This window comes from Anopheles maculipalpis, chromosome 2RL (genome assembly GCF_943734695.1).
Source record: "Anopheles maculipalpis chromosome 2RL, idAnoMacuDA_375_x, whole genome shotgun sequence".
Lineage (NCBI taxonomy): Eukaryota > Metazoa > Arthropoda > Insecta > Diptera > Culicidae > Anopheles > Anopheles maculipalpis.
In genome coordinates, this window is record NC_064871.1 from 23,592,315 (window position 1) to 23,606,822 (window position 14,508).

Consider the following 14,508-nt stretch of genomic DNA (forward strand, 5'->3'; position numbering starts at 1 on the left):
TGATGGATAGCCAGCTGCACTACCACCATGACTGTGCGGAAACTACCCGCAAAGTGGATGCAGTGAGAGGCAGTTAGTTGGCAAAAATCTCTCGCGGACAATCCGCTGTCGGAATGATGACAATGTTTGTGCAGAACGATGGTGTTCCCGCTACTGGGCGTCAACTCACGCGAATGATGCTGCAGTAATACGTGTTTGTGACCTTCTTTTCCCACCCACACACAGGAAATGTGGAGATTTTCCACGCCGGCAAATGGGGAGCGATTTGCGATGACGAGTGGGATCAATCTGAGGCGGAGGTCGTTTGCCGCCAGCTAGGCTTCCCGGGCTACGTCAAACCAACACACACGGGCCACTTTGGGCGGGCGAAGCGAAAGTTCTGGATGGACAATCTATGGTGCGGTGGAAAGGAAGCGGAACTTGCCGACTGCCACTTTGACGGCTGGGGTACGAACGATTGTGAGTCGGGTGAGGCGGCGGGTGTAATTTGTAAGCAACACGACACTGCGGAAACCACGACGGAAAAGTCGGTTCCGGTTGAGCTGAAGGTGCCGAAGAAACAGTTTGGCCAGCGGCTTGAGCTGCGGCTCGTTGGAGGCCGAGTGGCCGGTGAGGGTCGTGTGGAAGTGAGGATTGTGGATCGGGAAGGAGCAACAGGTCCTTGGGGTAGCGTATGTGGTGATGGGTGGGGTTTATTGGAGGGAAATGTTGTCTGTCGTCAGTTGGGCCTTGGGTACGCGAATAATGCCGTCCAGACGGACTTCTTCTCGGAGGAATCGGAAACGAATGGCAAACTCCCGGAACGTGTACTACTGAGTGGGACGGAGTGTTACGGTAATGAGAGCTCACTGGCCGATTGCTTACACAACCCAGTTGGGGAGGGTGAACCGTGGTGCAGTGATCGTCGGGGTCATGTAGCGGCCGTGACTTGTGTACCGCAAATGGCCGATCTTGTGTTCGATCATGTGGAGATGGAACAGTCGTTGCATCTGGAGGATCGTCTCATGTATCTGTTGCAGTGCGCGATGGAGGAAAACTGTGTGGCCACGCAGGCGTACGAAATTCAGCGTGACAATCCAAACTGGCATCTGGAGACACGCCGGCTGTTGAAGTTTACGGCACGGGTTGTTAACATGGGTACGGCCGACTTTCGACCACACATTCCCAAACATCTGTGGGAGTGGCATCTGTGCCATATGCACTATCACAGCATGGAAGTGTTTGCGACGTTTGACGTGATCGATGTACATGGGAAGCGGGTGGCCGAGGGGCATAAGGCATCGTTCTGTCTGGAGGATAATCAGTGTCTGCCGGGGGTGGAGCCGAGGTACGCTTGTGCGAATTATGGCGATCAGGGCATATCGGTGAACTGTTCCGACATTTATCGGCACAATATCGATTGCCAGTGGGTGGACATTAGTGAGCTGGACTTTGGGGAGTACACGATGCGGGTGGCGATCAATCCTGAGTTCAAGGTGCCAGAAATGAGGTTCGATAATAATGCGGCGACTTGTCGATTGCTGTACACGCAAACGTATGCCCGGGTGTTCGATTGTAAGCTGGAGCGACCGTAAGGAAGTTGAAACGACTAGATTATGCCGATAAAGCAACAATAAATATTGATCTTGAGATTATGGCTTTATTGTTTTATGTTTATTTTATTTAAACACTTTTAATCAATATCTAGCTTCGTTGGAGCCATTTTTATTTTGTTTTATTTCCCTATTGCTCTATCATTTCTTCATTATTTTAACGTGGTTTTAGGTTTGTTAATGGTTTGTGTTATTTTCTTTCGTTTTTTATTCTATTATAAAATTTAAGGAAATTTTATTTATTTTTTCAACTTTTTTTTCAATTTTTTTTTACTGATGCAATTACTGCACGAAAACTCATTAAGCGACTTATTGCAACCTGCAAAAGCCCTAATAACTCACCCCTCGTAACTAGTACAAAGAAAACTAATCAATATGAACCACCCGAGTAGGGAGAAGGCCATCTCAAAGGCAGCACAGGTAAACAAAAGTCGCCATCTCTCTGATAACGATCTAATAGCGCAAGCTAATGACTTGCTTATGCAAGCTAATTGCTTTCAGCGTACTTAACAAAAGCTGCTTTGGTCACTCAACGTTCCCTAAACCGATGCTCGGCTTCAGTTTGCCGTCGCCCGAACGAAACGTGGCGTGTGGCCCGATGGAAACGGAACGGGCATCGTCGGAAACCCTCGCAATCAATTAACCGTCGATAAATCAAACATTCAGTCCCATCGATCAATGTTTCAATTTTGTCCAATTAACGCTGTCGCACTTTCGAACCCGTAGCGCGGTGAAGAATGAGAAGGAGAAAATTTTGGCTGAAGAATAAGCAAACGAAATGCATATTTTTTCCATCGTCAACCAATTAACGAAAACGATTTGTTGATATTATGGGGGCCAAAAGGGTGAACCGCAGGAAAAATAAAACGGCCCATTACTTCCGTACAGATGGAAAACATCAAGAACCACTGGGAGGAGAAATGTACAAGGCACCAACAAAGAAAAAAAAGGCCAACACTCGCACGAGCTCTAATGCTTGCACAAAATAGGGAGTGAAACAACAAATTGTACCCAATTAACAATTATGTACGGGGAAGCAAATTAGTAAGCGCAATGCAAATTAAATTTGTAGCGCACATCATGCACCATGCAACACACCTGTGCTGGATGTGGACGTGTTGCTGCTTTAGCACCCCTGAATGGTGCCACCAACAACCGGAAGTTATTATTTCCTTTCTCCGTTTTTCTTTTCCAATTGTCCCTATTGACTTCTGCTGGAAATGTGAGGTTTTTCAGTTAGCACCAGGCGCCTCCATTAGCCGTGCACGTGCGGCGAAAGCTTTCATTCATACCGAACTCAAACCGTCGGGAGTGTACCGTTTGTGGATAAGGGAGAATCAAAAGTAGTTGTTTTGTGTATGTGTGTGTGTGTGTGTGTGTGTGTGTCAGTTTGCAACTAGCTTCTGCTGGGCGTACTTACAAATTGCTAGCCACTGTTTGCCTCGTCCCTTTTGCACACGTAAGGGTAAATAAGTGACCATTTATTTACTATTTCAAACTACCACTACCACTTCACCGGTTTGTTTGATAAGGGTTTACGGCACTCACCGGGTGAGTGGTTCACCCTGTCTGGCAATGGTGCTCATGGGAGCGATTGTGAGAGTGGCTGGATTGGCAGTCATAACATAAACAACTCCCCGATCAGTCCTCTACGCACACAGCAGCTCGCACTGCTAATTCAATGGCAGCATGTGCCAATGCATGCTCACACACACACACAGGGACGCATCCGCACGCAATTGGGGGTTGATAGGGAGTGAGTAAAGCGACAACACGGGAGCACTAAAAGCCCCCGGGGGTGCTGGAAGTTTCCTGATCGTGAAAACAAGCGAGAGAGAGAGAGAGAGAGAGAGAGAGAGAGAGAGAGAGAGAGAGAACGAAAGAGGGATAGAGAAATCGATCGAGAGAGGGAGATTGCGACAACAACAAATCGCTCATCCATCGTCTGTCGGTTTCGGATGGCGTTCCGGAGTCCAGACGCAAACGGTAGACGCCATACAAAAAGTGCGATTGCAAGCCAGTTTGAATGGAAGGGTCTTTGCGGGCGCATCTTGTACGACGGTAGCTGTGTTGGCACGTGTCCAAACGACGCGTTCTTTTTTTCCCCCCGGTGGATTGTTACAAATGTAAGGGTACGGATGTTAGAAAAATGGATGAAAGTGTCGTATCGCTTACTTCACGTGAATATTCGTGAGTGTGTGTGTGTGTGTGCTTGTGTGGGGTTGCAGTAGAAGTGCGGAGTACTTAAAATTATGTCATCTCCATTTCCCGGGCATCGAGTCCAATTCGCGTGTAATTATGTCCTACTTAAGCAATTGCATACGGGATGACACCGAAAGAGAGTCCAAGCATGTGGTTGTTTCCGATGAAATTCGATCGTAATTACATAAAGGGCCAAATAATCGCTAACCTCCTCCCCCCTTCGACCCTGATGTGATGTTGTCCTGCCCGTAACGCCGAGAGGTGATGCTTTCATCCTGTATTATTGCCTGAGATGTGCCATTCCATCACATTCTCTCACACTTGGGAATCGAGCAATCATCTTCGCGACTGAAAAACGCACGACTCGCTTGCGAGCGCACAGGAATATTGGGAAACAAACCGGGCTTGATGGTCGACCGTGAGTGACGAACGTGAGTGAGTGCACGCGTGAAAGGTGATGGCGATAACGCACACGAAAACGGCACGACACGAGCGGCACATGGTAAATATTGACAAACGGGTCGATTGCCAATCGGAAGCGTCACCGATCAAGTGCAATGGTGCGCCCGCGAATTGATGATGCGGTCGATATGCAATGGGTTTTTTGTTTGGGTTGTACCGACGAGCAAGTTTACGGTTTGGCGTCAAACGGAACATGCCGATCGACGCCTCGAAAATGTCGGATGTCGGTAAAAACAGACATAGTGCCATCCAGCACACGGAGTAGCAAATGAGGTGTGCCGTTGTTTGTGAGATTCAAAACACTTTATTGCGTGAATCGTCGGTAATCATCAGTGTTGATAGGGCGCGCAAACGAGCAGAAGTGATCGCGTGTGAGGGAATGAAATGGAGAACCGATTAAGCGAGTGCGGAACACGATTGATTAGTAATACCACGACAACGACAACGAAACGAAAAGCAAAAAAAAAACAGCCGTGAGTGAACCAATCATCCCCAACACAATCCATGCATGCGCACACAGCAGCGTCTTCCATCGGGTAGTATGATCGAACGCGCAGTAGTTAAGCTGGGTTTGTGATTAGGTGCGCGATGTGAATTACGTTTAGCGACAACCAAACGATATAAGCAAACAAACTGCGGTCTAGTGACAAATGAACAGATAAACGATTGATTGAAGCGCGAGCGATCGATCGATCGATTGAAAAGGGGGGAGATTTGTGGCTTTGTTTTGAGTGTATGCTAATTTATGAAGCGCGTTGTGTGAGTATTTGGGCCGCTTTGAGTGTAAATGGAGCGTGAACCAATTTTCATGGGTGCGTTGGCAGCAAAGTTTTAAATTGAGCAGAAAAACGTAATGGAGATATCAACTGGAGGTTAGGTTTTTTATTGCTAGTAGGGCGAATCTAAACTCAGTTGGTTTTGTTTCTAAATGGATACGAAATTACTAAGTTTTTAAAACAGTTTTCGTAAAAGTTTTTTTTTAAATAACAAATTTAATGAAATACAAGTAATTGCCAACCAAAAAATTTAGGTGATACTTGAGTTCAATCATTCCTGTACAGGATTTTTCGTTGATTTTAGTTGTGTGTTTTACTCATTTTAGTTTATTCTGTAGTCAATAGTACGTTATTTATTTCATTGATTCGATTGATTATTTTCTTTTATTTTTATTTTTTAGAAAAAATATTGTCATCATAACCACTTAACTTTTTTGGTCTGCTTTATAGAAGAATGGAACATTTGCGCTTGGTTTTATTTTTAAAACAAGTTCTGCAATTTGTTTGATAAATTAAATTTTCTTTTTAAATAATCCTTAATAAAAAAGTCTTTACAGTTTGGTAAAAAATCACGCAAACAGCTTGATTCGCATATTGATATTGTTTTTTTCTACGTTATTTTTGGGTTAAAAGACGGATTTTTTTAATGTTACGGTCTTCTTTGTCTTAAATATCTGTCAATTTGATACAACAATTGTAATATGAAAATGGCTTCATAAAAAATATTGATGGAAGAAAATGTGGAGATAATGATGATCGCCAACCACTCCCAGAACGATCATTTTCCAGCTTGTTGACCATCCAAACATGCATTTTAATGCTACTGTGCAAATGTGTGCAAATATCCACTCACTGCCGCTCAAGGCACTCTCCCAACAATCAGCCTTTGGAGGGGAAAATAACTCACCGGGACGTGCGTTCCACATTACTACTCCAAAATTTTCCTATTTTGCTGTTAGTTAGAATGATACCGAAGACGGCACATTTTCCCCTGTTATTTTTTCTCATCTGTTTTTTCCTTTGTCTGCATGCCGCCCGTTTGTAACATTCTCTCAATTCCAAAACTAACGCATAGAAGCAGCACACACAGAGAGACATACGGCTCTTTATCTGTGCTATCGCTCTCGTTTCCATCCATACGCTGCCAGATTAACCACCAGCCTAAAGCGAGAAAGAGACTGGGCAGGAAAAGCGGGAAAAGTCTACCATTCAGAGAGCCAGCCGCCCCAAAATACAACGCTCACCGTACAGAGCCCACCGACGGCCAGCTTGCGGGAGCTTACGGATTCCGACCAGGTCAGACTCGTGACAGCTTCCAACCGAAACGGTGGTGGTTTTTCCCGTTCGCACAGCGGCACTGTCACCAGTGTGTTCCTTCGTTGGCCGGGTGTGAGAGCATCTTCTTGCAGCTGCAGGGTGGGTTAGAACATTGAAGTACACAAATTCTTTTCGAAGCGTTGTTTTTTTATAGGTCCTATTTTTGGTGGTTTGTTTGTGGTTGTGTGTGTGTATGGAATGGTATGACAACGAGATTTTTTTTGTGGCAGACTTGCTGGAGGGTTTGCTAGTGTAAAAGTGGATATAACGGGCGGTATTGGTTGTCGCTTAGTCGCGGTCGGTAAGTCATTGTGTGCGTGTGGGAGTGCGTGTCTAGGCGCCGATCCGAGGACGAGGTCAACACCGTGGCAAAATCCTAGTGATCCCCGGGCACAACCGTATCGTGTTGGGCATAGTGGAATTTGATTGCACCGCGATACGTGTGCCAGATGTGTTGGTGGGTGAAAAACCCGGTGCGATTGAAGTGAATTATGGTTGATTTTCCCTACGTGTGTTTGCGTTTTGTTTTCGATTTGCATTTTAAAATATAATTTTCCACCTCTTCCAACGAAAGAACTTCAAGTGCAAAGTTTGTGCTTAAGTGTTAAGTGTGACCATGCTTTTATCATCCCGATTCGCCACTGTTTCGTAACATGGGGAATGGGATGAAAATTAAAGTGGTAATGGCTTAGTTTTGGGTGGCTAGTGATCTCCATCGACGAGACAAGTGAAATCAAAACTCCAAAAGCGAATGGAGTTAACCGGGTGATACGAAAGTGATTTTCGCTGTACTTGAAGGCACGAGGCGGAAGTGCGTTTCCTACGACCAACCAAGCAAAAGCAAGAAGCTCCAACGAAGAACCCTTAGCTAAGTGGTAAGTGGAAATGCTCGAATGTGTGCGAGTGGGTGGTATGGTACGAAAGCACGATTCAAGCTGATTGGAGCCGCGAAAGAAATATCGTCCCATTTTCGAGAATGTCGCTTTGGGCGCATTGAGTGCGCAAAAGATAAATTTTCACGCTTGAAAGATTATTTACAGTGGCGTGTGTTTTCGCTTCCCAGCGCGACATTCCATTGTGCGTGGGAGTTTGGCATTCTTCTCGTTGTTTTTTTCTTCTTCTTTCTGTTTTCTCACACTCAATTCTGTTTGTTTGTTTGTTAGCTTCACTTCCTGTTACGGAACGGTTCGGAAATGAAACTTCCTTTTCGAGCAGTGTCTTTTGCCCGTTGGTTCCGCTTGTGTGCGCTTGTGTCTGTATGCCGGCCAATGTCAAGAAATGGTTGATCATATTTTGAAACGTTAAAATATATAAAAACGAACATGAAGGAAAAGAAAACTAGCCTCGGCGCCAGTTGCAAAGCGTCGTCGAGCGAAGTTTTATTCATTATCGATATTACAGGTCCACAGTGTGTGCTTTTGTGTGTGTGTGTGTGTGTTTTTTTTTTTTTTGGTGCTAGAACACTAACAGAAGCGAAAAGTGTGTGAACGTTACACGTGACAAAAGATAATTGCCATCCGCCCACGTGTGTTGGTGTTAGGTTAGGTGGATGCGCCCGGTACTTTATGGTGCCATACACACATGATGGGACGTACTGGTGCGTGTAGTGTGGAGCCTCTAGACAGCAAGTCCGGCCGGGTACTTTCGCGCTACTCGAGGCTTTATAACACCTGTTCTTGGGAAGTAGCCGACAGTGAAGATGAAAGAAAGGCGAAACAGTTTGAGAGTGAATGTCTGGGAAGTGGCTGGAGCTTCTTCAAGCGATTATAAAAATACAAATCCTACCACTTGCCGCTATGGACGATAATCTTTCCGGCGGCGTTTGCTAGCTTCATTTCGATAAGTATTGTAGCTTAACTGCGAAGCGGTTTGATATTTAATTCATTGCTGTTAATGATAGTTTATGGTTGCAGAATTAATTGCGGGTTTATGTAAGAACGTTTCATGCATAAATGGTTTAAATAATTAATATATTTGCTTGGTAGTATAACAAGAACCCTTAATTCGCAAGTTTCCTTTTTTAACTGAACAACTTGTTAGGTCTTTAAGTCATATAATGACTTACTAGACTCATTTTTTTAATGCACAGTCGGAAACATTGCCCATTGCTCTGGGAAACGATCTTGATGAGCGTAAGAGTCCTGTGAAAGAACTCTATGTAATTGACTTAATTAAAGCTTCTTTTTTATTGCTGTAATTAACATGACGAATTATAAGAGTGCAAATAAAAGAAAAACTCTTGAGGACCATGCACAAATGGAAAGTTGTAGATGAAATAATAATTAAATTTATTTAACATTGAATTACGATTTTCTCATCGCTTTTTTGCATATTTTCTAATCGCTAAACACCCGTGACGATTAAGCAAGCGACGGTATAGTCTTTTATGTTCTTCGTAGTAATAAAATTAAAAATTACCTAAATTGTCAAATTTCATTTACAACCGTTACGAGGGCTCTAAATTTGGACAAAAATCACCACCTCGTCCCACTAGGCGAGCGTGAACAAATTAAACAAATAAAGTGTTCTGTTCCGTGCCGCCTGTGTACCTACGGAAAAAAAGCCTTCCTCCGGGCAGCAGACCGATCACAACACGATACAAAACCGTCCCCTTTCATCGGCTTCTCTAACGAGTGCTTTGGGACGCAATAAGGATTAGCATTATGGCACGGTTTGAAGGAAACCCGGTTGTGGTTCAAGTGCTCCCGTTACACCGACCGGCAAAACGCCGTTGGCTTTCCGATGGAGGTCGTCTATCTATTTTTCTTCCTGCGGGTTTTTGCCCGATTGGTGTCCTTTACGACGTGTCCCTAGAACGTGTACATATTCACCAAACACACGGAAGGTGATTTAGTTTACGCACGCAGTCAACATTCTCGGGCCAACCTTTTTCTTTTTTTTCTGTGGGGGACCGATTTTGTGCGAGTGAACCAGCCGGAGTAAATGATTTCCGACCGATGGAAAGGTGTAACGGAGGAACGAAAGAAGGAAAGCACAACAATAGAGACATATAACCGGTCTGGGATCGAGGGACGGTTACTTTTACCTTTTGTTTAGAGGTTTGAGAAGAAAGCGAGAGCGACAGGGAGTTTTACCGATTATGAAGGTGCGGAACTGTTTGTATGTGTTAGAAAAAAATCAAATATAAAAAAAAGAACAGTGGAATATATAGTAAAAAATGTGTTTGTGAAAAGCTTACGGTACCGGGTTTAGCGGATGTTTTCCCAACGTAACCCCAAAGCACAGCACATATGCACTGATGAATCGACGGGTTTTTCACGATAAATGGCATAGCAGGGTCTTAAGCGACATCCGCCGCGTAACGCAGTGCTATATTGTGACAGCAGGCGTTACGATCAACAAAACAACACGGCTCCAATTGAATGTATTGGGGGCAGTTTTTGTTAAACATGATGTTGGAAGATTTTGTTATTTTTTTTAAAAGATTAAATAGTCTAGATAATAGCTCGCACTGAGTAGAGCATAAGTTTTAACTTAACATAGAGGCTTTGCTTGCCTATGAAGGTTTAAAATTGCTTATCTTTAAAATAATTTAAGCAAAACACGGCATCACATTAAAGCATAAAATAAACTAAAATCTGTTATGCCCTTTAGGCGCCATAAAATTGTTCTCCACTTCATATCTTTTGGCTTCGTTCCATGTCCGTCGTAATTATGCACCAACATTAAACCAGACAAACAAAATCAGTAAACAAACCCCGGGAACGTTCTCAACCGATATCGTTGTTCTTGCAGCTTACCCGCTCTATTCTTTCGTTTGTGCTTGGGCAAAGCCATAATTATGACAGTCAGTTGGCTTGGTCGACACGTTAAGCTGACAAAGTTTTGTACCATTTCCACCAAGCGCGTCGCTTCGTGACGCTTTACACCCCCCCGCGAGTGTCGCCCGGTTACCGTGCCTAATGACATTCGAATGACCAACCGGGCGCCTCCACCGGTTACCGGTGGTTAGTTAACGGCAGTTTTGCCTTAACGTCTATTGGTGTGCCCATTAAATCCGTATTTTTCCTTATCAGGCAAGCTTTGTCTGAGACCCGGTGGTGATGGTTTAACTTAACCTGGTAAGCTTTGCCAGTCCCGGTCGCGCCACTATCGCGTCGTGTAATCTCACGACCAGAAAAGCGGAGACCAGTGCCGAAACAAGTGGAATCGATTTTAATCCGTGCGGCTTGTCCTAGGAGCAGGATTTTATGTTCACCACCCCGCTCGCCCGGGTACAATCTCTACTCTACGCCCGTTTGGGATTATCATGGGATTTCGAGGGGTCATAAATTTGCAAATGGTAAATCAGTATGCTTTCCGGCTTGGTTTTTGGAAGCACGGAAAGGGCAGGGATATGAGGCTTTTGGGGCGTGGAAAGTTTGAGTGGTAAGTTTCACCGCCGGAGGAAGATAAAGCTGGAGATGATAGTTTGAGCGATTTGAGATGAATTTCTCGTTTTACGAGCGGGATGAATTTCGTAAAGGCTCAAAGTCAAAGTTTTACTGATTGCCTTTCGATTGCAGCAGCTTGTAATAAAACAGTTTGCGTAATTCGAAGCTGTGGTAAAGAGTTGCTGGTGTATTGTTGTTACTAAGGGAAGATAGAGCTTAAGTTATTTTGTGCTCAGTATTATGCATCCCTGCCGGAATTAAAAATGGTGCCGGTCAGTCCATCCTAACCGAATAAGGCAAAGTTATTCCAGAATTAATCCAAAACCAATTAAAACTAATTGCCCAACGGGAAGAGTACAAGTAAATATTTTTTTTTCAAGCGTAAACTAAGCAAATTGATTAGCTAAAAAACCAGAATAAAAATCGCTTAGTCAATGACATTGTCTAGCCACATGTCATTTGAAGCAAATGTTCGAAATTCTTGTTCCTCTCAGTATGTCTGTTTTTATCAAATGTCAATTACAGCAATACTTCAACCATACAAAAAGTGTTATGCCTAACAAATTGCAAACAAAAAAAAATCATACATAGAAACATTGCCATCATCTGGACAGATGGTCCAACAGCAATTCCCCCAAACCGGTGGGCCAGAAATTTGTAAACAGCGTTAAGGAATTCGGTACGATGATAGTGTATGATTGATTTAGACACACTTACGGCCAACGGCAAATGGTTGTGGTCCGGCAAAGGTGACAAACCTCAACCACCGTCGACACATCCTTCCCGGTATTGGTTATGTCTTGGGTTGTGTTCTCCAGGTGTGTGGGTGTGAGTGAACATTTTGACAAGAGTCATCAACAGCAACCGGCTCTGATGACGTTTGCGGAAATGAAATTTGCAGTGATTGGCATTGGTGGGACAATCGGGAATGTGGGACTGTTGGAACAAAGCAGGACCGGAAATAGAATGCCAAACTGTCATGACAGCCATCGTCATGATGGCTTACGGTTTTCTCATATCTTTTTTTTTGTTGTTTTTGTTTTCTACTTGTCCTACTCTCATGGAGGCACCTTAGAAACTCGGGCTGGGTCATGATAGAACAAATGCCTGAAACCGGTTCTGCCGGGAGTACGATGCGCCGGCATCTTGTTTCAGTTATGAATGATTCTGTTATGCAAATGGGAAGCGATCCAATTTGCATACTTACATCGTTCTGCTAGGTACGGGGAAAGCTGGGTCCACAAAACGCATCCTCTATTTAATGGAGCTCTTTTTGCTTAAGAATGAACCACTACCAAAGTTGGCAAAACCATCGACCCCGAGTGTATGGGATATGGCTCACTAGAGGAAACGGCTGTGGGGCACCGTGGAACATAAACTTTGCCTTTCCACTTTTCCAACTGAGTCGAACAAGTCAAAGCAGTGGATTCGGTTGGTTGTGAATGCAAAGAAGGGGAAAAAAGTGGGAATTGAAATGTTGCAAAACTCGCTGAAATAGTACACACGGGCTAGTCCGCTAGTCCAATTATCCTGCTCGTGGGATGATCAGCTTATGCTTATGATAGCCCCTTGCTGGGGTTTCGGGTTATTTGAATTGGGTTTCATTTCCCATTTCCTTCCCAGCAATAATCCCACATTAGCGTCTGATTTCGATGAATTCTTGAGGATTCTCTCTTATTCTGTGGTGATTCCGTGTGGCTCGTTCGCTGGCCGTTCGAAGGATATGACAAATGAGCTCGCATTCCAGCGTCCAGCGACAGGTAACGAATATGCTTATTGGAATGAAATATTGATTGAGTTGTTAGTTCACGGGAAGGTCGAGATTTGCTGCGTCCCAAATCGATGCTGCCCGGTGCACCGCTCGAGCTAAATCTGAATAACCATCCGTAATTGACTGGTTTCAATCATCAGATACCTAATATCGCGCTGCAGGTTTTACCCTGGAAGCGGACCGGATCCCCAACGCTGGTACGTTCACATCGGAAAACACATGGCAACGAGATTGCTGCAGCTAGAATGAATGTGGTTGAATGCAAACATTCCTTATCGTTCAGCACGGTTCACGAAGGGCGAAGATAGAGAAGATAGGGCAAAGGAAAAGCGAAACCCCTTGGCAGGATGAGCCGTTGCCGGTGACACTTGATATGTTTATTTTCGTTCCATTTCTGGCGAAGCGACACGGCTGTGCAAAGGCGACCGAGAGAAGCTGCTCGTTGAAAACCGTGAAGAGCCTTCGCTTCTACCGTTCCCTTTCGAACGAAAAGTGGAACGAGTGTCTCTGTTTGACAGACACTACTCCGGCACTTTAGCTTGCTCTGTGTGTGTGTAACGTGGATGAAGATGGAGTTTAGATTCACCGGTCAGCCCTGACCTCGGTTTGAGGGAAATGGGTGTGTGTGTGTGTGCGTTATGGATAAATAAATAAGCGAAAAACCCAACGCTGGAGCTGTCGGGTGTAGAAAAGTGATGACATGCAAAGGACACTCGACCATTTTTAAAATACCATATAAAAGGTGTTAGTAGGAAATTGTAAGTTAGGATGATTTGCACTATAATTATATTTCTAAAAAAGCAATTATTTATACATTATCAAGCCAATGCTGTTAGTGGAGTTGATGAAATTGTCTCATCTCCCATATTGAAGTTTCGAACAAAGGTTGTGTATGTGATTGTACTTGTATGTGGTTTCTATAGCACGTTGAAGGTACTATTCAAGGTTACTCAAACTCAACAAGCAGGAATGGAATGTTGTTATTGAAAATTCCTCTCTACTATGCTGGGCTTTCGCAGGTTTAACCGAGAAGGGATAAAGTAATCCCAATTTTACTGGAACAAAATAAATCAATAAGTTTCGTCTATTGTGTAGGGGTTCGTATTCGTGGAAGTCAATTGGAAGGATATTATAAAATAGAGGTTTCTTTTAAATATTGAATTAAATTTTTCATACATTTTCTACCTGATAGCGTGTCACCTGGTCCACCATTAGGCAATAAGGATGAAAGAGGTAAATGTTGATAAAATTTTCTTCACTTCAAAACACATCCGCCCTCGCTTGTTTGATCGATTTGGCATAAATAATACCATGCCAATTCCAACCAATATTGGAATATATGCAAATTTTGGCTATGAAGTAGTTACTTTGTTGCGATAGAAAATGTATGGAACCAGCATTTCTTCCATAGTTTTTGTTTGGCCGTGCATATTTTCGTGAATATTTGCCCTCCGCCAAAAAATCTATTTATATCACCCGCGTGCTCTCTCGATCATGTCAGGGTCACCCGATTTGGCAAAGAGTTTATAGCGTACAGCGTTAGGAGGGACCCACTTCACACTCTGTTTCGCCTGCCTACGGACAGCGAAACGGAACATAAAATTTAAGAGCCAATGAACGTGAAGTTTTTTATTTTACCGTCAATATAACACTAACGGTCAATCGATGAGAACCCGCGAGGTTGCGTGTGATATTCCATTCGTGCTCGGGTTGCTAGTGTTTGGTACGAAGTTTTGTTCGCAAAGGTCAGAAAGGTTTGGGTAGTCATGTGGTGCGAGTAAGTTGCTGGAATGACAGAGTTGTTGCTACCCTGGTGTGCAATAAATCAACATCCGGTAGGATGAAAGCAGGATGCAATAAAGTTTATATGCACTGCTTGAAAATTAATTCACCCGGCTGGGTGGGTAGTTGTGTGTGCACTTGCATGTGGCATATTGCATGTTACGACCAGCACTTCCGGCAAACTTGCGTGCTTTACGTAATAAGACTATTAC

The 14,508-nt window shown here is 44.0% G+C and overlaps 5 protein-coding genes across 5 annotated transcripts in view; 3 read left to right on the top strand and 2 right to left on the bottom strand.

Annotated features, from left to right (window-relative positions):
• The window catches only part of LOC126557752 (lysyl oxidase homolog 2B-like), a 249,133-nt gene extending 247,559 nt beyond the window's left edge, over positions 1 to 1,574 (top strand). Inside the window, exon 3 of the mRNA XM_050213630.1 lies at positions 226 to 1,574. Coding sequence (XP_050069587.1) covers positions 226 to 1,574 — 1,349 coding nt within the window. The remainder of the gene's footprint in view (positions 1 to 225) is intronic.
• LOC126556771 (uncharacterized) overlaps positions 1 to 11,579 on the top strand; it is a 364,167-nt gene extending 352,588 nt beyond the window's left edge. Inside the window, exon 18 of the transcript XR_007607033.1 lies at positions 11,562 to 11,579. The gene's annotated coding sequence lies outside the window, so the exon portion shown is untranslated. The remainder of the gene's footprint in view (positions 1 to 11,561) is intronic.
• The window catches only part of LOC126558142 (uncharacterized), a 459,948-nt gene that overhangs the window by 211,854 nt on the left and 233,586 nt on the right, over positions 1 to 14,508 (bottom strand). The window lies entirely within an intron of this gene.
• Positions 1 to 14,508, bottom strand: part of LOC126558359 (lachesin-like) — a 346,936-nt gene that overhangs the window by 171,637 nt on the left and 160,791 nt on the right. The window lies entirely within an intron of this gene.
• Positions 1 to 14,508, top strand: part of LOC126556783 (protein dispatched) — a 383,943-nt gene that overhangs the window by 52,247 nt on the left and 317,188 nt on the right. The window lies entirely within an intron of this gene.